Genomic DNA, 26654 nt, shown 5'->3' on the forward strand with positions numbered 1-26654 from the left:
ACTCGATGACACTTAACAACAACAACAACATGTTGATATATAGTGCAACTAAAGTTATTATAAATAATTAAAATTGTTTTCTTAATGCTAAATTGTAACTGATACAAGCCTGGTCTTTTTAATTGCTTGCGATGTATCTGAAAGTTGGGCAATGACTAAGGATGACAGAGAAGAATTGATGGATACCTGTGAATTGTGATGCTGATTAAAAGTATTGGATATCCTATGGACTGCTAAAAGAACATGCAAATCTGTCTAGCAGAAAGTGCACCCCAATGACTCCTTAGAGACAAGGATGAAGGCACTTCCTCTCCCCTACTTTGAGCCTATTTTCAGGAGGAACCTAAATTTAGACAAAGAGATCATTCTGTGAATGCTGAAATGTTAGAGAAAGAGAGGAAAGCCCTTAACGAGGTGGATTGACAAAGTGAGTACTGCAATGGGCTTGAGTATGACAGTGATCCTGAGAGTGATAAAGTACAGGGCAGAAACAGATCTGTTTATAGGATCACTATGAGTCTTAATCACCTTGGTGACACCTAACAAGAACAAAATATCCTTTAAAAGAGCTCATGCTACTAATTTAGTAAACCTGGTTTTGGTAGGTAGTGGTTTTGGCTGTTCCAAATAACTCCATGGTCAAATTAGTGGAATTTATCTGAAGACCTTCACTAGCTATGCTTTCTTCACTGGGACCTTGGAGGATGTTGGTATTTCATCATCTCATCATTATTTAGACATCACATGTTCTTAACCTAGGTAGAAGGAGGAATTACAATGACAGCTATTTTAAATTTGAGATTTTTTTTATTGGATAGGTAATCCATTGTCTTATAATATAATTTATAATTATTATAAACATTTCCCAAGAAAAATTAATTCTAAACTCTAAAAGTAGATTTTAGAATGTCACTGACTCTGGTCAGGAGTTGTGGTGGTTGTTCTGTGCCATTAAGTCATCGGCAGCTCATAATTACCTTATGTAAAAGAGCTGTGAACCCTGCACTATTCGGAGCCAATCTCATTGTCTCAAATACACCTATTCCCATTACCCCACTAAACCAATCCATTTCATTCAGCACCTTCCTCTCCTGTGCTGTTCCTCCACCCTTCCAAGCTTGATGGTCTCCTCCAAGGACTGATCCCTCCTGGCAACATGCCAAGGGTATGTGAGATAGAGCTTCAAAATCCTTGCCTCCAAGGAACAACTTGGATTTACTCTCTCCAGGTAAGATATGTTTGTTCCCTTGACAGTCCATGGTATGTTCAACACTCTTCTCTAGCACCACAACTCAAAGGCAAGAATTCTTCTATCATCCTCAGTCATTGTCCAACTCTGATGCATGGCAAATAATTGTGAAGATCATAACCTGGATCAGGCATATCCTATTAACAACGGTGCTCTTCAGTATTCTGGAGAGGTTTCTAATAGTAAATTTTCCCAATGGAATTTTTCTTTTGACTTCCTGACTGCTGGTGTCAAGAGTGTTGATTAAGGAAACAAACAAGCTGAAATTGTTAACAACAACAATCTCTTCTCCATCTACCATGATGCTGTCAGCTGGCCCAGTGGTAAGAATCTTCATTTTCTTGATGTTGAGCTTCAATCCATGGTGAAGACTAGAGTCTTTTTCCTTCTGTAGCAAACACCTCAGGTCCTTCTCAATTTCAGCAACCAAGGTTGTGCCATCTGCATAATAAAAGTTGCTGATGAAATCTTCCTCAAATCCTGATGTCACATTGTTAATCATAAATTCCAACCTGTTAACTGATCTGTCCCATATATAATTTGAAAAGGTATGGAGAACAGGAAAGAAGGATTGGTAGTTGGGAAGCATGGACTTAGTGACAGAAATAAAGCTGGAGATAGAATAACAAAATCCTGTTCATTTTTAATACCTTTTACATGAAAAATAAATGACAACTATACACATGGACTTACTTGATGGTCTGCACAGGAGTCACCAAGAAACTTTTGACCAATAGAGCAAGGGAATACTGCATGGTTTAAAATCAAGAAAAGTGTGCACCAAGGCTGTATACTATCTTCATACCTATTCAACTAGAATTCTGAACAAATCATTCCAGATGGTGGACTTGCTGTATGGCATCAGGATTGTGAAGAAGCCTTGTAAAACTTGCTGCAGAAGATCAAAGATTACAGCCTTCAATATGAATTACATCCCAACATCAAGATGACAAAAATGCACACTATTAGGTCAATAGGCCACATCATTATAGATGGAAAAAAAAATTGAAGTCGTCAGTGATTTAATCTTGCTTGAATCCACAATAAACATCCTTGGTATCAGGAGCAAAAAAAAAAAAAATATCCAAAGATGCATTGTTGTTGTTATTTGGCATCAAGTCACCTACGACCCCTGGATGAGATGGATTGATACAGTAAATAGGACAATGGAAGTAGATGTGTCAGAATCAGTGAGACTGGCTTAAGATAGAGTGGGCTCTGAAGCCAGTCTCACTGATTCTGACACATCTACTTCCATTGTCCTATTTACTGTATCAATCCATCTCATCCAGGGTCTTTCTCTTCTGTACTGTCCCTCCACCCTCCCAAGCCTTCTTTAAGGACAAATCCCACTTGGCCACATGCCCAAAGTATGTATTGCATTTGATAAATCTTCTGTGAAAGTCTTCTCTCAGATATTAAGGTGTAACAACATCAGTTATAAAATTAAGATGTATCTGATTTGAGCCATGATGTTTAAAATTACTGGTTATGCATTTGAAAGTTGGACAATGACTAAGGGTGATAGAAGAATCAATGCTGTTGAATTGTGGTTTTGGAAAAGAATATTGAATAACCCACACATCACCAAAAAACCAAACTTGAAACAAGTACAGCCAAGGAGCTCCATTAAGACAAATATGATTAAGATATTTTTCTCATAATTTGGCTATTTATTTAGGAGGAGTTAGTCCTTGGAAAGCTGAAAGTTCAGCTAAAGAGAGGAAGACCCTCCACTAGATAGATTGACACAGTGACAGTAACAATGAGTCTGTTTATGTCAGAGATGATGAGGCTGACAGTCATAGCTGCCTTGACTTGAAGACATCTAAGAATAATAACATTCAGTAACATTTGTTGAATGCCTTCCATCTTCTGAACAATATACTTGGAATAGTGGGAAAGCTAAAATTTATTCGTCATTGAACACTTCATGGTTCCTAGCCTGTGCTCAGTTCTGCGTAAGTATTAATCATAATTATCTTTACAATTCCTCAAAAGTAGACATTGAAGAATAAAATCAGTGCTAGGAATATCACCTAAACAATAAGGAAAAGATCTTCCTCAGTGCAGAAGACCTTATTTCAATTCCTTTATCCTAAATTTGCTGTTAGTCACAACCACTGATTAAAGTGCTTTGAGGCTCAAGTTTTAATTATCACAGAATTCATACCATTCTACTTTTTCAGACATTTCTTGTCATTAAACTTAAATTAACAACCATCCTATGGCATGTCATAACACAGCTTATCCTATTCATACCTCCAAAACTCTATTGAATCCAGTCAGTATCAGAAAACCCACTCTACACAAATTCAGTTAATTTAGCACTTCTTTTCCTATATAACATTGTATTTCTATATTTTAACTTTCTAATGATCTACATTTCCCCCCATTGTTTTCTGAGAGTCCATGCATAATTATACCTTATTAAATAAATATCTAGCATTCTACATTATTATATAAAACCCTAGCAATTTGTTTCATATGTGCTATGAAGTCAATAAATATTTTGGGGCAGTCCTTGGAGAAAGACTTCAAGCTTGGAATGATGGAGGGACAGCACAGGATAGGAAAAGCCCAGATGAGATGGATTGACACAGAAACTGAGATAATGGGGAAGGTGTGTCAGAGATAGTGAGACAGGCTTAGCAAAGGGCAGATTTCAACGCTGTTGTACTTAGGGCCACTATGAGTCACAGATGACTCTATGGCACCTACAAATAGCAACAATATAGTTATGAAGTATGTTGAAGTAAGCGCACACATCAATGATTTTTAATTTGCATACACATTTGTGGAAATGTTACCATTGTTCCTCACTTTAAAGTTCTCTCCTGCCCCTTTAGCAGTTAATCAATTCATCCCGTCAAATCTGCCCTGACTTCTATCATGAACTCACTCATTGCCTTTCAGTAAGACACCAGTCATAACTGACCATTTAGTAGGTTTTGAAGACTATAAATGACAAGGAAGAAATTGCAATCTTTCTTCAAATGAGCCACTGGTTTATCATACCTCCCGAGAGATGCAGCCTGTGGGTTAGGAGTGAAACTCTCTAAGGTCTGTATCACCAGTTGATATTGTTATTAGGTGCTGTCGAGTATGACTCATAATCTATCAACAACTGTTCTGAGCCCTGTCCAATTCTGTGCCATCCTCATTATTTCTGACACACTGAAGCCCCCTGATGAAATCACTGTGTCAATGCATCTTGTTGGGGTTCTTCTCTTGCTGACTCTCCATCTTTCCAAGTATGATGTCCTCTTCCAAGGAATAGACTCTCCTAGCAACATCGCTTGAGTATGAGATATGAAGCTTAAACATCTTTGCCTCCAAGGAACATTTAGGCTGCATTTTTTTCTTTTTAAGTCCATAGGATATTCAACACTCTTCTCCAAATTACACTCAAAGGCATCAATTATTCAACTTGCATGATGTGATATTAATGATGTTGTTGTTATGTGCCATCAAGTCAACTTACAACTCATAGAGACCCTTTGCACAATAACTCTGAACCCTGCCTTATCCTGAGCCAGTTTCAATATCTCCAACACACCTGCCTCCATTGCCCCAGTCACTTTGTCAATCCATCTTATTGGATTTTGGTCTTCCTATCTTGCTCTGTCCTTCCACCCTTCAAAGCATGATGTTCCTCTCCAAAGACTGGTACCTTCTGGCTATGTGTGCCTAGCATGTGAAATGGAGTGTCAAAATTCTTCCCTCAAGGAGGATCTTGGTTTCACACTTTCAAAGATAGATCTGTTTATTCTCTTGGCAGTCCATGGTACATTTAAGACTCTTCTCAAGCACCACAGCTCAAAGGCATCAATTCTTTTATCCTTAGTCATTTTCCAGCTCTTTGATGCATAACAAGTAATTGTGAAGACCATGGCTTAAATCAAGTAGCCTTTAATATCTAGATTGAAATAATTGCTCTTTAGCACTTTGGCGAGGCCCTTGTTCCATAACTTCCACATTCTATTGGGCCACATTTCTTGGAAATGGGAAAAAATATTAATCTCTTCCAATGAGTTGTCCAGGCAGCTGTCCATCCTACAAATTTCCTGGCACAGACTGTTGAGCCTGTCCAGGGATGCATATGTTAGTTGAAACATGTCATTTGGTATCCCATTAATCCCTGGGGACTTGTTTTTGGCTAATGCCTTCAGTGTAACTTAACTTTAATTACCATTGGCTCTTGTCTGTATGATACTTCTTAAAAGTTTTCATTTTTGACCAATTCTTTTGGATACAGTGACTTTGCGTCTTCCTCCCATCTTCTTTTGATACTGCCTGAATCTTCCAAGATGTTATCCATACCATCTCTAAGTATTTCAAATTGAGGCTTGAATTTGGTTTTCTACTATTTCAGCTTGAGAAACACAGAGTGAATTTGTTTCTTTCTATTCTCTGACTCTTTCTTTTCTTTTTTATTACTTAAATTTTATTTTTACTTCTTTACTTACAAAATTTGTATACAAATGGGAAAGATCCTTTTTTCTTTTCCTTGCATATTTTATTATAATACTTTGTTTTCTTAAGACTATTGAATTTTCTGTTAAACTCTTTTACTTCAACATCTCTTCCTTTTGTTTTGGCTTTTAAATGCTCTAATAATTCCCTCAGACATCCATTTTGGTTTGTTTGTGTATTCTCTTTTGGTATTTTGTTTTTGTTTTTCTTTCTCCTTTGTCTTTGTAATGAACGTTTGCTTTCTTCATGGATGATATCCTTGATATCATTCCTGTTTTTAGAATTTGTTCTGCTAAGATTAGTTGTTTGTTGTTGTTATGCGCCATCGAGTCGTTTGCGACTCATAGTGACCCTATGTACAACAGCCCTAAACCCTGCTCTATCCTGTGCCAATCTCATTGCCTCTGACACACCCATCCTGAGTACCCCAGTCACTGAATCAATCCACCTCATAGAGGGTCTTCCCCTCCTGCGCTGTCCCTCTACTCTACCCAGCATGATGTCCCTCTCTAAAGACCTGTCTCTCCTTACAACATGTCCAAAGTATGTCAGACGAAGCCCCAGAATCCTTGCCTCCAAGGAGCTGACTGGTTTAACCCTTTCTAGGATGAATCTGTTTGTTTTCTTGGCAGTCCATGGTACATTCAATACTCTTCTCCAGCACCACAGCTCAAAGGCATCAATTCTCCTTCTATCCTTCCTAGTCATTGTCCAACTCTCTGATTCATAACAAGTGATTGCAAAAACCATGGCCTGTATCAGGTGGACCTTAGTCTCCAGAGAGACACTGTTGCTCTTCAGTATTTTGGAGAGGTCCCTAACCACAGACTATCCCATCGCAATACGTTTTTTGATTTCCTGGCTACTGGTGCCAAGAGTGTTGACCGTGGAGCCGAGCAAACTGAAGCTGTGAACAATCTCAATCTCTTTGCCATCCATCCTGATGCTACCGATTGGTCCAGTGGTGAGAATTTTTGTCTTCTTGACCTTAAGATTAGTAGCAGACCAATTATAAGATGTGTCCAAAATGCTTACCCTGCTATATAATAAGTCCATGATTTCCAGCATCAGTCACTCCTCCTTTGCTCAGTTCCCTAACTTCTCTGGGTCCCTTGGGTTTGGTAGTTCACTGGAATGTCTGCATGGGCCAGGATCCTAAAGACTGTCAACTGTGATACAGCTGTATGCTGTGTCCCAAAGAAGTAAGTGTACCAAAAGAATGACCTATCACTAAAGTCCCATGAGGGAGGCCTATATAAGCCTTTGTTAGGTTAAGGCTTATATCCAATCCTAATCCTCTCTTTTTAGTATAATAAATACTTAAGCACAAAATTAACAATAGATTGTTGGCTAGGAAAGACATTCAGAATGATAAACCTTTGACATCCAGAATCACACAGTTTTTCTGGTTTTCTAATATTGGTGTCTAATGCTTCAAACCTGTTTATCACCACCCTTCCCCCTGACTCTATAGTTTTGATAAAATTTATGCTGATTATAATTTCATACCTTTTTATTTGCTTATTTCTGTTTTCTTCTTCTTAGAATAATTACTTTTTGAAAATAAATTATTCTGTTTTATTCTCTTTTCAGTTTGTGTATAATTATACAATCATAAGAATTCCTAAGTATCAGTATCATGGTACATAGGAAAGATTTATATTTTAAGAGCACTAGCTAGCATAAAGTTAGCTTTGATTTGTCAATGAAAAATTTTTGTTCTACAATTTCTAGAGTTTAGTCCTATAATTTGTTCTAAGTTAATTTGTTTAAATGGCATGAGAGAAGAGTCTAAGTATGTGTTTTTTCATTATGCTATAAAATTATTCCAACATTTTATTTCCAATGAAAGTTTATACAGCAAGTTAAGTTCTCCTTGGACAATTTCCACAAAAAATTTATCAATAATATTAATTACATTTATGAATTTCAGCAATAGTCTTATCAAGTATTTTCTGGTTCTTTCATTCACAGAACTCTGTGCCTTTATTTCTCCTCTTGCTTTGGAATAAATGTTGAATTTTTAATGCAAAATTGTTTGGTTTGTTTATTTTAGTAGGGATATTTTTGGTTGATCTTGTTCTAGTACAGCACCAAAGTTGTGATTAATGTTCTTTCTTTTATGTGGTACTCTGCTTTTCTGTTTATATGTGCTCTCTGAGGATGGTTAGGCTCAAAGCTTAAAGACCATCTCAGGGCAATAGTCAAAGGGCCTTTTCTGAACTGAGATGGCCCATTTTTAAGAATTTAAGTTTTGTTCTTAATTTTTTTTTTCTTTCTAATTCTGGAAAGGGTTAAACCGGGTGGCTTCTTGGAGGCAAGGATTCTGAGGCTCTGTCTAACATACTTTGGACATGTTGTGAGGAGAGACCGGTCCTTGGAGAAGGACATCATGCTTGGGAGGGTGGAGGAACAGCACAGGAGAGGAAGGCCCTCTATGAGGTGGATTGATTCAGTGACTGGGATAATAGGGATAGAGGTGTCAGAGACAGTGTGATTGGCATAGGACAGAGCAGAGTTTAGGGCTGTTGTACATAGGGTCGCTACGAGTCGCAAGCGGCTCAACGGCACATCACAACAACAACAACAACAATCAAGATTATTTATTGTGTCCCTGATCAGTTCAGTCAGATATGGTGGTTGGCCAGCATCTCAGTCTTCTGGTTTCAGGACAGTTGAAGTCATGATTCATGCTTTGTAATGTTATTTCTTCCATTTAATTTTCTTACTTTCTTACTCTTTCACTCTTGGCAAACTGAGCTTCAAGTTAGCTGTTATATATTCAGCTCTGACTCACAGCAACTCTATGAACCTTCAGCAGAACTGAAATTTACCCATTCCTGGCACAGCCTCATCATCTCTGATATTCCTCATCTCCTTACTAGTAACATTATTACATCTCATTATTATTAGTAATAATCACTATGCAGATTCATCTTGTTGAAGATCTTCTTCTCTTTCTCTGAGCCTCTACCTTTCCCACAGCATGCCATCTTGTTCCAAGGACTAGCCCCTCCTGATAACATACTCAAAGCATGTGCAACAAAGTTTCACCATCCTTGCCTCTGAGGTGTACCCTGTTTGCATCTCCTCCAAGGCATATTTGTTTGTTCTTTTGACAGTTTGTAGTATATTCAATACTTATCTTCAACAGCACAATTCAAAGGACTCGATTCTTTTGTCATCCTTGTTCATTGTCCAATTATTAGATGCATATGAAGCATTTGAAAAGACCATGGCTTGGATCAGGTGCAACTTAGTCTTTCAAACTGTCATTCTTTCTCTTTACTACATTAGAGAAGTCCTTGACAGCAGATTTTCCCTAGGCAACATGTCTTGACTTCTTGACTCAAGTTACTATGAATGTTGAATGTTGATCCAAGTCATTGCCAACTTCAGTATTTTAAACAGCTCAACAGCTGCTCCACAGGAGAAAGATGGGCAAGCTCTTCCCTTGTGATTTACTGCCTCTGAAAACTCACGAGAGGGCCAGCTATGATTTGATTCAATCTCAAAGGTGTATAAAAACATCAATTCACAAACAAACTTTTAACATTTTAGATTTTGCTCACTTACTAGAATGTAGAATATGAAATTTGTGACATATGTTACACTAATAAACTGAGTTGTCCCTGGAGACTATATGGACAGAGTACCCTGTATGTCATTGAAACCAACATTTAAAAATCACTTAGCCACAAGTATGTAGGTGTATTTCTTATCTCAGTATTGTATTTCATGTCTCTAAATGTTGCAAGGAGGGACAGATTTTAGGAGAGGGACATCATGCTTAGGAGGATGGAGGGACAGTGCAGGAGAGGAAGACCCTCTATGAGGTAGATTGATTCAGTGACTGGGGTAATCGGGATGGGTGTGTCAGAGACAGTGAGATTGGCACAGGACAGAGCAGAGTTTAGAGCTGTTGTACACAGGGTTGTTATGAGTTGCAAGTGACTTGATGACACATAACAACAACAAATGTCTATCAAGGAGCTCTTGTACCTTAGTGGTAAGAAGTTGTGCTGCAATCCCAAAGGCACATGGTTCGAGGCCACCAGCCACTCTGAGGAAGAAGGATGGAAAATTTCCTCCAGTGTGATTAACTGCCTTTGAAAAATCCTCTGGAAGGTCAACTATGAGTTGGTTCTGACTCTACAGTACACAACAACAAATGTCTATCACTACCACTCCTCCCATAGGACAGTACCTTTGTAGTAAATTTCTAATTCAAGTCATGGAAAACCTCAAACATAATTTTTCTCTTACAAAGTTATTTTTTGGTGCTCTGATTGCTTTACATTTTCATATAAAATTTAAGATTACTTTGTCAATGGCAACAACTAAAATATCTGCTGAGATTTTTAGAATTGCATTGATTCTGTAGAACAGTCATCTTAAAAATATTGAATCTTACAATTCATAACATGGAACTGTTTTTAATTTATTTAGTTGTCCTTTAGTTTCAACAAATGTTTTGCAGCTTTCAAATTACAATGATTTCATTTTTGCTAAATTCATTCCTATATGCAAACTATATAGTAAATGAAATTATTTTACTGAATTTAAGAATTTTCTTAGTGTAAAGAAAGGGTGCACTAATAGCATAGCCTGTATTGAGTTACACTGATAATCTCCAGTGGTTCAAATCCACCAGGAGGGATAAGGGAGAAAGGTGGACAGTCTCCTCCCATGTCATTCACAGCCTTCCACAAATCCTCTGAAGAGTCAGCTATGAAATGGTTCTGACTTGACAACAATTAAAGGAGCTTATAGTAAGGATCCCTAGTGCTGCTGTGGTTAGAAAGAAAGCTAAGTGGTTCAAATTCAATACTCCTTTGGGGGAGAAAGATAAAGCTATCTGTTTCCCTAAAGTTGCCTTGGCAGCTATATGAGGTAGATCGATTTAAACCTACATTGTTGGTATGAATCAGAATTAACTTGATGGCAGTGATTGGTTCTGGATTAATTAGAAGCAGGAGTGGCATCCACTTCCTAAACAACATGCCTCTGGAAACTCTATGAAGTTTGAGAAATGAGTTATAGAAAGGCTTTAGGTCTTTGTTCATAGGGTTGCTATGAGTCATGCTCAACTTGATGGCAATCAACAAAAACAACAGGGGGAAAATAGTTTCATACTTGATTAATAATTATCTTAGTACCTTCTTAAATTTTCTAATTTGTTCCAGCAGTGTATGTAGTAGACCCCTTAGTGTTTTTACATAAAATATCATATATCATGTATGATATACTTTCTTATAGTAAACTGGTCTTTGACATTTTTTTATGGCCTATATTTCACTGACTAGAGCATTCATTACAATGAAATGCACAGAAGTGATATTGATGTTGTTCTTAGATACTTTTCAAGTTTGCTACAACTCATAGTGACCCTGTGAACAAAGTATCAAAATCTTGCCCTATCATGTGCTATTGTCCAGCCCATTATCAGAGAATGTCTTGTTGCAGAATGTCTTCTCTTTCTCTGGATCTCCACTTCCCCAGCGTGAAATCCTTTTCCAACAATTGGTGTCTCCTAACAGTATGCTTAAAGTATGTGATAGGAAGTTTTCTATCTAGTACCTAAGAGGCTCCCTACTTGCATTTCCTCAAAGGCAGACTTCTTTAGGTTTTTCCGGAAGGTCTTTGGATATCCAGCACCACAATTCAAAAGCATCAAGTGTTGAGGTGAAGTATTCTTGCCTTAATTTCTAATTTTATGGAGAAATATTCAGACTTTCATAAAGGAGAATATTGTCTATTAAACTTTTATTAGATGCTTTTTTTAGGTTAAAGATTTTGTTTCTATTCCTATTTTCTTGTGAGTTTTTATTTTAATAGATTTTTTTTCTGTATCAATTAAGAAGATAATGTACTTCATGTCCTTTACTTATTAAAAAGCTTAGTATTATTTTATTTTCATTTTGAAACAAATTTGCATTGGTAAAATAAATCCCACTGTTTTACAATGAGTAAGGAATTTTTATGTGCTGTTTGACTTAGTTTGCTGATATTTTATAAAAAGATCTTTGTATATGTGTTTGGGAGAGATGTTAGTAATTTTCTCTTCTTGTGATATCTTTTATCTGGTTTTCATATCTGTGTAATACTGCCATCCTAAGATAAATTACAAACTGTTTATTTCTAGGGAGGGGGGAAAAGGCTTAATTTTAGAAATATTTCTTTATTTCTATAAAGCTCAGTCAAATTCATCTAACAAAGCATTTGGGTTTAGATTCATATTTGTTGGAAAATTTTTATTCAAAACTTAATTGCTTTGGTTAGAAATGGCCTTAACCAAGCACAATCAATAAGAGTTGCATCTAAATTCCAAAATCAATCTCCATAATAGTCTATGTGTTTCCTACTGCCAAAGGGGCCCTTTAGAGTAGTGAGAGAAGATCTTCACCCTGAAACCCACAGCGTCCCTTTTCAGCAGGAAGTAGCTAAGAGAATATGCCATCCCCTTTTCCTTATGACTCAGGGTGAAGTCTCTCTCAGGGAGTAGTGATAGGGAATGGCAAAGGACACACTGACAAAGAAGATTAATCAGAACTGGCTTTGACAAGCACTGTGGCATTTGGACAAGAACAAACTGGGAGGAGGGTAGAGAGAATAGTGCAACAATGAATGAATGGAAACCCAAAATCTCTGTAAATGTTTATGAAAATTAATAAAATATAGAAAAAAAAAAAGAAATGGCCTTAACATTTTCCTATGCCTTCTTAAATAAGTTTTGGTAATAGGTGTATAAGAATTTATCTATTAATTTGCATGTGATTTTTAATAATAATTCTGCTGTTAAGGACCTCTCCAAAGTACTGAAGAGCAATGGTGTCTCTCTGGAGACTGAGGTGCATCTGATACAGGCCATGGTCTTTGCAATCACTTGTTATGCATCAGAGAGCTGGACAATGACTAAGGAGGACAGAAGGAGAATTGATGCCTTTGAGCTGTAGTACTGGAGAAGAGTATTGAATATACCATGAACTTCTAAGACGACAAACAGGTTCATCCTGGAGAGGATTAAACCAGGCTGCTCCTTGGAAGCAAGGATTCTGAAGCTTCATCTGACATACTTTGGATATGTTGTAAAGAGGAACCGGTCCTTGGAGAGGGACATCATGCTTTGGAGGGTGGAGGGACAGATCAGGAAGGAAGACCCTCTATGAGGCAGATTGATTCAGTGACTGCGGTAACGGGGGCGAGTGTGTTGGTGACAGATTGGCACAGTACAGAGCAGAGTTTAGGGCTGTTGTACATAGGGTCACTATGAGTCACGAGCAACCCGATGGCAAATAACAACAACAATAACAACAACAACTGATGACATAAATGATGATGCAATTGACTATAACCAAAACCTTGGCATTCACATTCACTTCAGTAGATCCATGAAATAAAGACAGATTATCAATTTCTGTAAAATGAGAGCAAGAATACCCTGTTGAACAACTCTGCTCTGTTACTTGGGTCACTTTCATTTAAAAAAAAAAAGAGTTAACAGTGCCTAACATTTTATAAGAACCCTTCTTTAATTCTTTATTTTTTAAATTTGCATCTTTCTCTCTAGCTGGGCTTAGTAATTTGGTTGATCTGTTCAAATGCCCCCTCTTACCTTCATGCATTCTCTTTTATATATATATAGTCAACTTCATCGATTTGCATTTTAACCTTATTCTATTCACTTGGCACTTGATTCTTTCTTTATTTCCTGCTTCTGGAAATGAAAGCTTAGAATATTGCTTTAGATCCATTTACCTTTCTAACATGAGCAGTTAAAGCTGTAATGTAACTCTAAGCATAGTTGTAGAAGTATCTCATAAATTTTTATATGGTTTGTGGTTTTATTTTCATTAAATGTATGTTTTATTCTAATATTTCTTCTGGTATCTTAATCCACTCATGTGTTATTCTATAGTAAAATGTGCAATGTCCATATATTCTGATATATCCTAATTTTCCTCAGCTGCTGTTATTGTTTTTGTTATGTGGAAATGAGTCAACTGCAACTTATAAAAACAGCTCTGTCCTGAGCCAATCCCAATGATTCCAAAAGAATTACTCCTATTGTCCCTGTTTCTCTATCAATCCATCTTATCTGGGTCTTTCTCTTCTGTGCTTTTCCTCCACCCTTTCTAGCTTGATGTCCTTCTCCAAAGATTAGTCCTTCCTGGCAGTATGCCCAAAGTATGTGAGACAGAGTTTCAAAATCCTAGCCTCCAAGGAGAAATTTTATTTCATTCTCTCTAAGACAGACCTATTTTTCATTTTGGTGGTCCATGGTTATGTACTCTTCTTTAACACCACAACTTGAATACATCAATTCTTCTGTCATCTTTAGTCATTGTCTAGCTCTCTGATGCATAGCAACTAATTGTGAAGACCATGACCTAGACTGACATCCTTGCTTCTCATTACTCTGGAGAGGTCTCTGACAATAGATTTTCCAAGTGCAATTAGTCTTTTGATCTCCTAACTGTTGGTGTTAAGAGTGTTGGCTGTGGAGCCAAGCAAGCTGTAATTGTTAACAACTTCAATCTCTTTTCCATCCATCAGGGTGCTGTCAATTAGCCCAGTGGTGAGAATCTTTGTTTTGTTGATGTTGAGCTTCAATCCATATTGAAGACTATGGTCATTTACCTTCTACAGTAAACACTTCTGATGCTCCTCAGTTTTAGCAAGCAAGTTTGTATCATGTGCATTTTCTAAGTTGTTGATGAGTCTTTCTCCAATCTTGATGCCACATTCCTCCTCATAAAGCCCAGCCTCTTGAATAGCCTGTTCTGCATATAGATTGAAAAGGAATGGAGACAGGATACATTCCTGATGCACTCCTTTCCTCATTTTTAACTATGCAGTATTTCCTTGCTCTATTCTGAGGACTGCTTTCTGGAAGTTGATATTTATTTTATAATAGATGTTTATTTAACTTGTGAAAGATAAACTTAGCTTGTACACTTTTTCTTTAAAATATATATAGGGCTTGCTTTATCACGCTATATCATGTGATATATTCTGGTGATTTTTTAATGTGCATTAAAAAAGTATATATGGTCTGTTTTTAGAGGCATAAGTGTGCTGCATTCATCAGTTAGGTTAGGTATTCCTGATAATTAGTAATTTTCTTTCTCGTTGTTCAAAGAAAATAACTAATTCTTAAGTAAATTTTCAAAATGTCTCTTTTACTTCCTATTAATTTTGCTTTATACATTTTGGAGCATATATAATCACATTAATTCATAATTTTTATATTTTCCTGGTGAATTATGCATTTTAGTCTTATGAATTGTCATTCCTAACTCTAGTAGTATTTCTCATTTTAAAGTCCATTTTCTTAGTTACTACGCACATGATGTCAATTTCTTTGCTTCAAATTTCAATATTTTATTAATGGATCAAAAGTATTTCTCTTATAGACATCTCATAGTTGACCTTTAATCTTTTAACTTAACTCAGCAACTTCTGCCTTAAAAAGAAATATTTATACACTTACATCAAATGTAATGATTTTGTTGTTGTTGTTATGTGCCCGTTGAGTCGCTTGCAACTCATAGTGACCCTATGTACAACAGCCCTAAACCCTGCTCTATCCTGTGCCAATCGCACTGTCTCTGATCCACTCATCCTGATTACCCCAGTCACTGAATCAATCCACCTCATAGAAGGTCTTCCCCTCTTGCGCTGTCCCTCCACCCTCTCAAGCATGATGTCCCTCTCCAAGGACCGGTCTCTCCTCACATGTCCAAAGTATGTTAGACGGAGCCTCAGAATCTTTGCCTCCAAGGAGCCACCTGGTTTAACCCTTTCCAGGACAAATCTGTTTGTTTTCCTAGCAGTCCATGGTATTCTCAATACTCTTCTCCAGCACCACAGCTCAAAGGCATCAATTCTCCTTCTATCCTCCCTAGTCATTGTCCAACTCTCTGATGCATAACAAGTGATTACGAAGACCATGGCCTGTATCAGATGCACCTTAGTCTCCAAAGAGACACCATTGCTCTTCAGTACTTTGGAGAGGTCCCTAACAGCAGACTTTTCCATAGCAATACCTCTTTTAATTTCCTGGCTACTGGTGCTGAGAGTGAAGGATGAGGTAGTTTGCTCCCGTAGAGTTGTATAGCCTAGAAAACCTTAGGAGCTGTTCTGATTTGCCCTACAAGGCCACATATTATGTATTATGCATATGTTTGATGCTAGCCTAAAGGTATCTGAAAGTTATTTCCTTTTCTTCAATCATTTGTCTCTATTTTTTAATAACATAATTTTGATTTTTTTATCCAATAAACTGATTACACCATTTCTGTTTTAAATGTGCTGACGATCCCAACATTAAAGATTTCACTTTTGTTATTATAATTTTACATTTAGATGCCCCTTATGTACCTTTTTTTAAAGTGCTGGGCTCTACAAAAACACTCTTGACACCAGAAATCAGGAAATCAAAAGACAAATTGCATCAGAAAAATCTGGCTTTAGGGACCTCTCTTAAGTGCTAGAGAGCAAGGATGTCAGTCTAGAGACTAAGGTGCACCTGACTCAGGCTTAGACTTCACAATTGCTTACTATGTGTCAGAGAGCTGGACAATGACCTAGGATGACAGAAGAAGAATTGATCCCCTTGAATTACAGTACGGGAGAAGAGTATTGAATATCCCATGGACTGCCAAGAGAACTAACAAGTCTGTTCTAGAGAGGATGAAACCAATCTGCTCCTTAGAGTTTCAAATTTTGAGACTGTCTCACACTTCAAGCATGTGTGCAGGAGAAACCAGTCTTTGGAGAAGTATTTCATGCTTGGAAGGGTGGAGTAATAGCACAGGAAAGGAAGATTCCAGATGAGATGGATTGGCAGAATAACTTGCGTAATGAGGGTAGATGCAACGGCACATAACAACAACAACAAAATATTTTAATACAGTTCTGGTGGCCCAGTGGTAAGAAGGCATGCTAACAATTATTTAAATTAAATTTGCTAAATTAAATTAAATTAAACTAGTTTAAATCTATCAGCTCCCCTGAGGGAGAAGGATGGGCAAACCCCTCCTATGGGATTTACTGCCTCTGAAACCTCTCTGGAGGGTCAACTATGGTTTTATTCTGACTCCACAGTACATAATAAGAACATGAAACCACTAATTGATAGATATTTTGGTCCACTCAAAGTAATTTTTTATTCACTGCTTTTTATTCCCTTGAATATGGTCATATATTCCTGCATGCCATATAATTATTGGATAAAAAGCTTGATTTTTCTTGCTACATGTGGTCAAATTGGAATCAAATCACAGCTGGCCTTTCAGCAGGTTTTCAGAGGTCAATCTCATGGGGTTGGGGGGAGATTGTCTACATTTCTCCAGTGGGACAACTCTTAGATCCATACCACATGCCTTTGGGTGGTAGCACAGTTTCTTACCACTAGGCCACCAGATCTCCCTGCAGTAACTTCTAAATTTTTGTTTTATTTTTCTGAATTTTATTTGCTTTTATTCTTTAATCTCATTATTAGACTTAACCTACAGATGCTTTCTCCTCTTCTTCCTGTATGTGGCCTCCGAAGTGCAAGGAAAGGTAGAAGGTCAGTGAAAGAAAGGAAGACCCTCAACGAGGTGGACTGACAGACACAGTGACTGCAACAAGGGGCTCATGCATGTCAGAGATGGATCTATAGGGTCTGCATCAATGTCCATTTAGTTCAGTGGCTAGTCAATGATTAGGATGGAAGTGATGCTCAAACATGTCAAGGTCATAAGGCTTCATTACATGTTGCTGGTTTTTAACTACATTGCTATACACTTTAGGAGTTATGGTCAGTTATGGCTTTTACATTTTGTGAGACTTTCTGTGACTTCTCTGCAGAGACACATAGTTTCTCATAAGCCCTTAGTATGTGGAGAGCTTCTCCTGTGATAAGCCACCCTGTGACTCTCTCTCATCTAGGTCTCTTGTATGTGTATACAGCAATGACCACAGAGAGGGAAAATCGTGATGGAGTCCCAGCACAGAAAATTGCACTTGTTATCTTCTTACCCAAGGCTGTAACAATTTCCTAAATTAAAGCTTCTTAAGTGTTACCCTCGTACACTCTTGAAATAACAACATGTTAAACATAAAGCCACTGAACTGTAAATGAGAGGATTATTAACATCACAACTGTTTTGTAACATATATATTTAACATAATGATAATAAAAAAGAAGTACTTCATTTCTCATTTTGTCTCCAGCCTTTGGTCAATTTAAAAGAGTCCTAAAATGTTTGCCTTTTTCATTTTTTTCCCATTTTACGTTTATGTTTTACAGAGAGGATTTACAGATCTCTTTATACCTCCATAACTGGAAGTAGTGCCATTAAGTGTTGATTTAATTAAATTGAATAAATGCTGTGAAATGAATGTGAAACATAACAGCATATATAATTGTCTCTTCAATACAAATGTTAAAGGACAAAAAAAAAATCTATGAAAAGATGATCAGATTCAGAATGCTCCAATTTAGTGTTGTTTGTAGGCTACTCTCTCAGAATACTGATGCTCAGCAGATATCCTAACTATAACACAAATCTGACTTGTGCGCACTCACTCTCTGTATCCTCCATTTCCCCATCTGTAAAATAAGTGTCCTTTCCAAGTCTAGAAAGATGGGTTATCATACATCAAAATTGTTTTAGGTCAGACTATAAGGTTAAGATCAATATTTCCAGGTTAAATGTTAAAGTTGTTGTTGTTGTGTACCATAGAGTAGGAATCGACCCATAGCTGAACCCTCTGGTGGGTTTTTAGAGGCTTTTAATCCCACAGGAAGAGACTGTCCATCCTTCTCCCACAGAGCAGCTGGTGGACTCCAACAGCATGCCTTTAGGAGTGCAGCATAGCTTCTGGCCACTAGGCCACCAGAGCTCCGAATGTGAATGTTCAAGTATCACATATAAAAAGAATTGCATATTATGCAGAATCACAAAAAGTAATTCAAGAGTCAGGATGACTGGGTTGGAAGTCAAGAACAGAACATCTTGCCTACTTACTATTTTTAAGTATGTCATTTAAGTCTGAGTTGCCACTAAGGAGCCCTAAATTAGCCAAGAGAATTGAATAAGCTCTTGAGAAAATGAACACTTTCAATTTTACAAATAAACTAGAGAGATAGTGAAGCAGAACGCTCTCAACATGATGGTTTAACACCATGGTTACCACAACGAGCAGTGGAGATTGTGAGCACAGGGGCAGGCAGCTTTCTGTTGTCCACAGAACCACTGAGAGCTAGAGTCAAATCAGAGGAACCTAACACTTGAAGCTCAGGCAAGTAACTTCCTACAGTTAAAAAACTATATAGATGAATATCAGTGTGTAAATGGACTAATATTTTCCACAGCTTTGCTTTTAAATAAAAATAGCAAGACTAGTTGCCATTAAGTCAACTCTAACCCAATGTCTGACTGGAACTGTGTTTCTTAGAGTTTTCAGTGGTCGAGATAGATAAATAGATAGATCTCTATCTCTATCTTGATATTGATATCGATATCTATATAGATATCTATATATATAAATAGATTGCCAGGCCTTTCTTCCAAGGTACCTCAGTGGACTTAAATCCCCAAGCTTTTGTTTAACAGAAAATCATTTTCTTTGTACTACTCAGAGACTGTTAAAAATTATGCTCATTTACTCTATCTGATGCAACTCCTTGTTAGTTTACCTGACAGCAATCTGAAGATCAACTTTTAAAGTTTCTCTCTTAAATGAGCCATACATTAAAACTGAAACAAAAAAAGACTGAGCACCCACTGTATAATTCCTGAGGCCATCTGTCCCCTCTCCCCATTGCCTACCAGCTGTGTTCAGGGAATTTCTAAAGGTCTGTTTCTCATTATTTTTACCTGTGTATGGGGAATTATCCATGGACTTGGTTACACTGTGTGGTAAAAAGAGAGGTCAAAGTCATGGTGACGTTGTATTATGAGATAAGGTAGGTGGTTTAGTGTGAGATTTACCATGCATAAGAGAGAAGTTTATGCAGGTCAATAGAATTTTTCCAGAAGAATGTTTTGCTTTCATACATTAGTTTCCTAAGTAAGATTAAGCAGTTAAGCTTCTTGTGGTTTATCACTGTTACTCTGGTTGAGCCTCTGAGCAAACAGGTCATAGAGGATAAGCTGTTGATTCTGCTATAATAGCCGTGATATGACTGGACCAGTCAGCAGCCACTTTGTTTCCGATGTATACGAATTTTTCAAAGGTGAAGGGGGTGGGGGGCGGGTAGCATCCAGAGGAGCTATGTCCAATTAAAACAGCAACGTGGGGGATTTTACCCTCTTCTGGTTTCATCATTTAACTCTGAGGATGAAGCTGTGTTCTGAGTACTAAATTGTCAGAGTAGTAAATTCTAGGAGAATATAGGATTTAAAAGAAGTAGAAATCCTCATGCCATAGTCTTTTCTCAATAAAGGTAGAGAGTCAGCTGAAAGAAGACCCTTAACTAAATAGTGTAGTACAGTGAGCATAATAATAGACCTACTCACAACACGGATTGAGAGGACGGTTCAAGATCAACCAGGGTTTGTTCTTTTGTACATAAAGTGACTATGTGTTGGAGACAAAGAATTAGTAAATGGAAAGAGAAAGAATCATCAATCAATCATATGCATATATTACTATGGATTCCATAAGTAGTGAATATAAATTGTTTTGTTTAGTTAACAACATAAAAAGAATATTTAATTACATCTAAAAAGAAAAAGTAGACATTATCATAGGCTTCATTGGTAAGATCTTGATTACTAGAAAAAACCTTGGTTGTTGGACACACTCAGAAGAACCTTGAGAGATAATTCTGGTGATTTGCTTGAACAAGTCACAACCTTAAACATTTTACATAGCGTATTTCTTCTTCATAACACATGGGACTGTGAAAAGTTGAAAATGTTTCTACGACAACTGGGTTTTTTGTTGTTGTTTAGGCATAATTATTATTACTTTTAATTTTTTCGTTGTTTACTTGAAACAGAGTTTTCATTTTAGATTTAAACAATGTTACCTCTCCTTGTGTGGTTACTGCTGAGTGCCTTCAGTCAGCACCAACACATAGTTGGCTTTCACTGGCCTTTCCGAGGCAGTGTATGGAGCTGGAGGAAATCGCCCATCTTTCTCCTATGGAGCAACTGATAGTTTCAAACTACTTACTATTGGGTTGACAGCACAATTCCTTACCACTAAGCCACCAGAGCTTCCTGCTACTTCTACCTAATTATCAGTAAGCAATATTTGCTTTTTTCTTTATTCTGACAGGAAGAAGTTGTCTTTCTATACCCCTCTTTAACTTCCTGTTTGGTGCAAACCTGTAGAACTCATTGCAGTTCATAAACTTGCTGCCTGTGGTTATCCTCTTATTTGGGAATGTGTTTGTCTTTGTTATGCTAATGAAACAGGATTAATATGGGGTGTATGCTGAGTCATTCTCTTTTGAGATGTAAAAGAGATTAAACAGAGAACCAGAGATGAATGGAAAGAGGTGTCAACTCACATGAAGATTATCCAGGCACATACATACACACTGCAGAGAGACGAACTTTTGGGTCCAGAGCCTACAGCAGAGATAGAGAGAAAACCTCTCTCTAAAGCTGGTGGTGAGATTCTCAAAATCTACCACTGGCAGGGTAATGATGGGCAAGGTCTATTGGTGATTAATCTTCTAAAACATAAGGCATGAGAACGATTGTATGAAACACAATGTGAATGAAGAATAGAGTGAAATACAATGCATATGAACTTTGTAAGCAAAGCAATAAAAAAAAAAATCTACCACTGAATCTGCTTAGTTTAGTGATGAGACTAGCCAATTCCCTTGTGCTTAGACTAACACATTCTATTCACATATTCCCACTCACCCACACGGCAACATCAAAATCAATGGCTAGAAAAGCCATTTTGAACATTAAATAAACCCTTAAACTACAAAAAACGGGGGTGGGGGGAAGAGACATCCTGAATTTGGATTTCTAGCCTCCAGATCTGTGAGAAAATGTTGTGGGGTTGGTTATTGTTGTTGTTGTTTGTTTTTTGTTTGTTTTTTTTTTAATTTGGAAACAGCAGCGTTAGGCTAAGCGGATCACTGCTCTGATTCTTATAAAATGCTTGAGGAAAGGGAGGTGGATGGTCTAGTGCCGTCCCTTCATATTCATTTAATATCTTTTTATATTAAGTATCATGTTGTTCCTGCCATAAATTTTTAGCAGAGGCACTACTTTCACTTTCCTCATTTTCTTTATGGTAGAATGGTGGTGGTTCAAAGAGGTGATGTTATTAACTCATAGTCACACAGTTAATATTTGTAAAGCCAATACTCATATTCTTTGCAGTGCATTACAACCTACAGAAAACAAATGCAGGGAAACCAAGCAGCACACCATTACTCAATGAAAGCAGAGGTAATACACGCCTCCTCCAGCTGCATTTTCTAGGAATAGCCCTATTTCTCTCATTTCAAAGAAACCTGTATCTCTACAGTGTAGTGGAAAAAACAATAAAACAATTATTTAGAAGGAAAAAATTACCCTTTCATGAAGCATAGGTCTCAATGGTAAAAATAAGAAAATGAAACACTGTTCGGTGTCATTCCCCCAAAGACTTACCCTGTAACTGACATCCTCTAAGACAGTAGATGAACTCACAGGACTTGCACTTTGCCACAAGGTTTCTTTAATGCTACAACCATAAAGGAATACATTCTTCTTTTGAGAGTGACCATGGAAATCACAGAAGACCTAGAACAGCCAAACAGAGGACAGAAACTTCATATTAGGTCTATTGACATCTCAGTGGTTAAACCACCATCTATCTTTAGTGGGTGTATACCATTTCCTTTGAAGAATTAGTGATGTGGAGATCATCAGTGACTTTGGCAAGAGGTGTTTTGGAATTATTATGGCAATTTATGATAAAATATGGCATTTACATCTCTTACATTCTGAAAAATGAGCACACATTATTCCCCAATTCACCCTTATGGTTATGTGACATTTAGTCGGAACCAACTCATAGCTGACCCTCCACTAGGTTCTCAGAGACGGTAAATTATGTGTAAATCATATGTGTCTTTAGGTTGTCAATGAAAACTCAGATCTATAAGGCAACAGAGCTCTGTTTTCCCCTGTCATCATCCTTTTTTTTCATTTTTTTATTGTTTTGCATACAAAATTTATATACATTGTGCTTCATACATTCCTTCATTCATGTTATGTTTCATACACTCATTCCCATATATTGTGTTTTATAAAATTAATCACTATTGAACTATGTCCACCATTAGCCCACCTTTTCAGGGCTCCATTAGACCTCTCTCATTTCTCATACTACCTCCCTCCACTTGCCAAATTGTATGACTCTGTGATTTTCTTCTCAGCTCACCCTGACTCCTCTGTTCCCACCCTTTTCCCCCAGACCCCCGAACATCTTTACTAGTGATCTTTATATTTTCACAATAATAGTCATATGCAATATTTATCCTTAAGAACCTGAGTTAGTTTACCCAGTATTATGCTCTTCAGTCTCTCCCAAGTTATGTAGTATCTCTTGAAATTGATGCTCCTGAGTGCATAGTTTTCTATAATGTCAATGTACCAAAATTTCTCAATTCATTCAATTGTGTTTGGACATTTGGACTGTTTCCATGTTCTTGCAATTGTGAATAAGCCGCTATGAATAGTTAATGTACAAATCTCCATTTCTGTCTCTGTTCTAATTTCTTTGGGATATATTCCTAGCAGTTGTATGGAATTTCTATGTTCAGCTTTTTGAGGAAATATAAAACTGCCTTCAAGAGTGGTGGTACCATTTTAGAATCCCACCAACAGTATGTAAGAGTGCCTCTCTCACCTCATCCTCTCCAATATGAATTGATGTCATCACATCATTTTCTATAAGAGACATCAAGACAGGTCTTCACGTTTTGACTCTAAAGTTTGACCTGTAACAGCTTTGGACTAAAATGACTTTAGCAAAAAAAAAATACATAAAGTTGTGCTTATAATGCATTTTCACATTGGGCTTTGACACGTGAACAAGCTAGCTTCTTAGATGATGATGTAACACACATCACAAAACCATTTCTATTGACTAAACTAATGTTCAATTAGACGTCATTTTAAATGACCTAGTGCCAGCGATGGGAGCCCAAAATGAGTCAGGAAAGTTGGGTGATTCTGATGAAACATAATGAAGAAATGTCTGATTCTGTTGTTTGTTTTTGTTTTACTCCATTAGCTCTTAAGGTGATCTGCAAATCAAAAATCATCAAAAGCTAAGTGCAACAACAATCTGTTCTTTAACTTTGAACTTTTCTTTCCCTAACTTCTTTGGGGTAAAGTGCCCCAGCCTCCTCCTAAGGACAATATCCTGCTTTATTACAGGACTGAGAGGGCTCTGGCTGGCTTATGAGTAAGAGGTTGTGCTTCCACCCAAAGGCAAATGATTGGAATCCTCTAGCTATGCCACTCAAGAAAGATGGGCAATCTCCTCCTATGCAGTTGTTGTTGTTGTTGATTGCCTTCAAGTCGAGCATGACTCATAGTTACCCTATGAACAAAAGGCCTGAAGCCTTTCTATAACTATCATCATTTATCAAAGTTCATAGTGTCCAGATGCTGTTTAGGAAGTGAATGCTACTCCTGCTTCCAACCCATGCATTTACAAGCTCTGAAAAACCACCAGAAGGTCAGGTATGAATCCATTCTGACTCAACAGCACACTTAAATGTCAGCTCCTCTAAGTTTCTACATTTCATTTGTCCACATTTTTCTCCCATGAAAAAGCAGCTTAGATTTGAACTGTTTGCCTGAGGACTGGCAGCACAACCTCTTACCACTAGGCTCCCTAGTAAGAGATTAGGTGTTTATTTCATAGAATTTATTTGGTGGTGTTACTGTTGTTTGTTTTTTGTCTTTTTTTTAGCAAAACAAGTGAGAAAGACTTGTAAAGGTAATAAAACAGAGGCATAGCTAGTGAAAGGTGGGCCACATGAAAGAATTAAAGTAAAAAAGAAAGAAGATGGAAAAGGGGTAAAGGACCCCTGTATGGTATTTAACTTTGTTCACTGTAGTTGACACTTAAAACAAGAAAGAAATACACACAGAATTAGAAAAGGATACAGATTAAATGTGGAAACTTTTCTTGGAGTTGGCATGTAAGAGCCTTATGTTGTTGATACTTGCCACAAAGTCAGAACTAACTCTTAGGTGGGTTTCCAGAGGCTTTAAATCACGTGAGGGGAGGTTGCACATTTTCTCCTGTGGAGAGGCTGGTGAGCTTGAATCTCTTTCCTTTGATTTGGGCAAATTGCATAAAGATAAAAAGCTTTATTTTACATTTCTGTTAAAGCAGAAGGTTGGCACAGGATTGGTCAGTGTATCACTCAGTTAACTACACATAGGGTTACTGTGAATTGTAGCTAAATCGAAGGCATATAGCTATAACAATTAAATTAGGAAGGGTAGTAGAAGTGAAGGACAAGATAAAATGATGCAGGAAAGTAAATACTCCAGAGGATACATAAATACTGTCCTTAGAATTATCAGAATTTGGATACTTTGTTGCAGCAAGGAAAATATGACATTAGGATAACTCTGTGGAAATTAGAAGTTAATATTGACCTCAAGGTACAATACTCCAGTATGCTGCATGCAGAATATTGAATGATCCAGGAAGCATCAAAAGAAGATGTAAGAAGTACACAGAGTCACTATACCAAAAAGAATTGGCTGACAGAGAAGAATTTCATTAAACAATAGTGATGAAGGAGGATGTCTAAGCTGCTCTGAAGAAATTGGCAAAAACAAAGCCCCAGGAATTGATGGCATACCAATTGATATATTTCAATAAACAGATGTAGCCCTGGATGTATCTAACAATTGTGTCAAGAAATCTGGAGAAAAACTATCTGGCCAATTAACTGGAGGAGATCCATAATTATTCTCATTCCAAAAATAGAGACCCAAGAGAGTGTTAAAGGACTGTGGTCTCTAATATGATTGAATCTCAACATCAAGAAGATAAAGATTCTTACTCCTAGGCCAATTGGCAGCCATGATGGATGGAGAAAAGATTGAGGTTGTTAACAGTTACAGTCTGCTTGGCTCCACGATCAACACTTTTGGCACCAGCAGTCAGGAAATCAAAAGACAAATTGCATTAGGAAAATCTGCTGTCAGGGACTCCTCCAGAGTCCTGAGAAGCAAAGAGGCCCCGAATAAATAAAACACTCCTTAAAAAGAGAAACAAAGTAGGAGAAATTTCACTTCCTGATTTCAAACCCTACTACATTGCTGTGGTGGTCAAGACAGAGTGGTGCTGGTAAAATGACAGGCACATAGATCAATGGAATAGAATTGAGAACCCAGAAATCAGCCCATCTACCTATGATTAACTGATTTTTGACAAGGAGATTAAATCAGTTAAGTAGAGAAATGACAGCCATTTTTTTAACAAAGGGTGTTAGCAAATTGGAAAACTATCTATAGAAAACTCAAGCAAGACCCACAACCCATTCCATACACAAAAACCAACTCAAAGTGGATCAGAGACCTGGGACTAAAACCAAAGACTATAAATTTTATTATAGAAAAGCTTGGAAGAACTCTAGAAGCTCTAATCCACAACATAAACAGTCTTCTAAGCATACTGGAAAACCTACAACTAGTCAAGGGTAAAATAGATGAATGGGACCTTCTATGATGAAAATCCCTATACCATATTCAAATACTTCTCCAACAGGGTGAAAAGGGAAGTCACAGACAGGAGAAAAAAAATATTCAGTAATGACATCTCTGATAAGGGACTTATATCTAGAATTTATAGAATACTCAAGCACCACAACAAGATAATGGTAAACAACCTGATTAAAAAATGGGCACAGGATGTGAACAGATACATCACAAAAAACCCT

General features: G+C 37.2%; 1 protein-coding gene across 1 annotated transcript in view; it reads right to left on the bottom strand.

Annotated features, from left to right (window-relative positions):
* AGBL1 (ATP/GTP binding protein-like 1) overlaps nucleotides 1-26654 on the bottom strand; it is a 1027235-nt gene that overhangs the window by 210445 nt on the left and 790136 nt on the right. The window contains 1 exon segment of the mRNA XM_006885234.1: nucleotides 22348-22479. Within this exon segment, the coding sequence (XP_006885296.1) occupies nucleotides 22348-22479 (132 nt within the window).

Source organism: Elephantulus edwardii, unplaced genomic scaffold, assembly GCF_000299155.1.
Source record: "Elephantulus edwardii isolate Elephantulus edwardi_28Jun2011 unplaced genomic scaffold, EleEdw1.0 scaffold00041, whole genome shotgun sequence".
Lineage (NCBI taxonomy): Eukaryota > Metazoa > Chordata > Mammalia > Macroscelidea > Macroscelididae > Elephantulus > Elephantulus edwardii.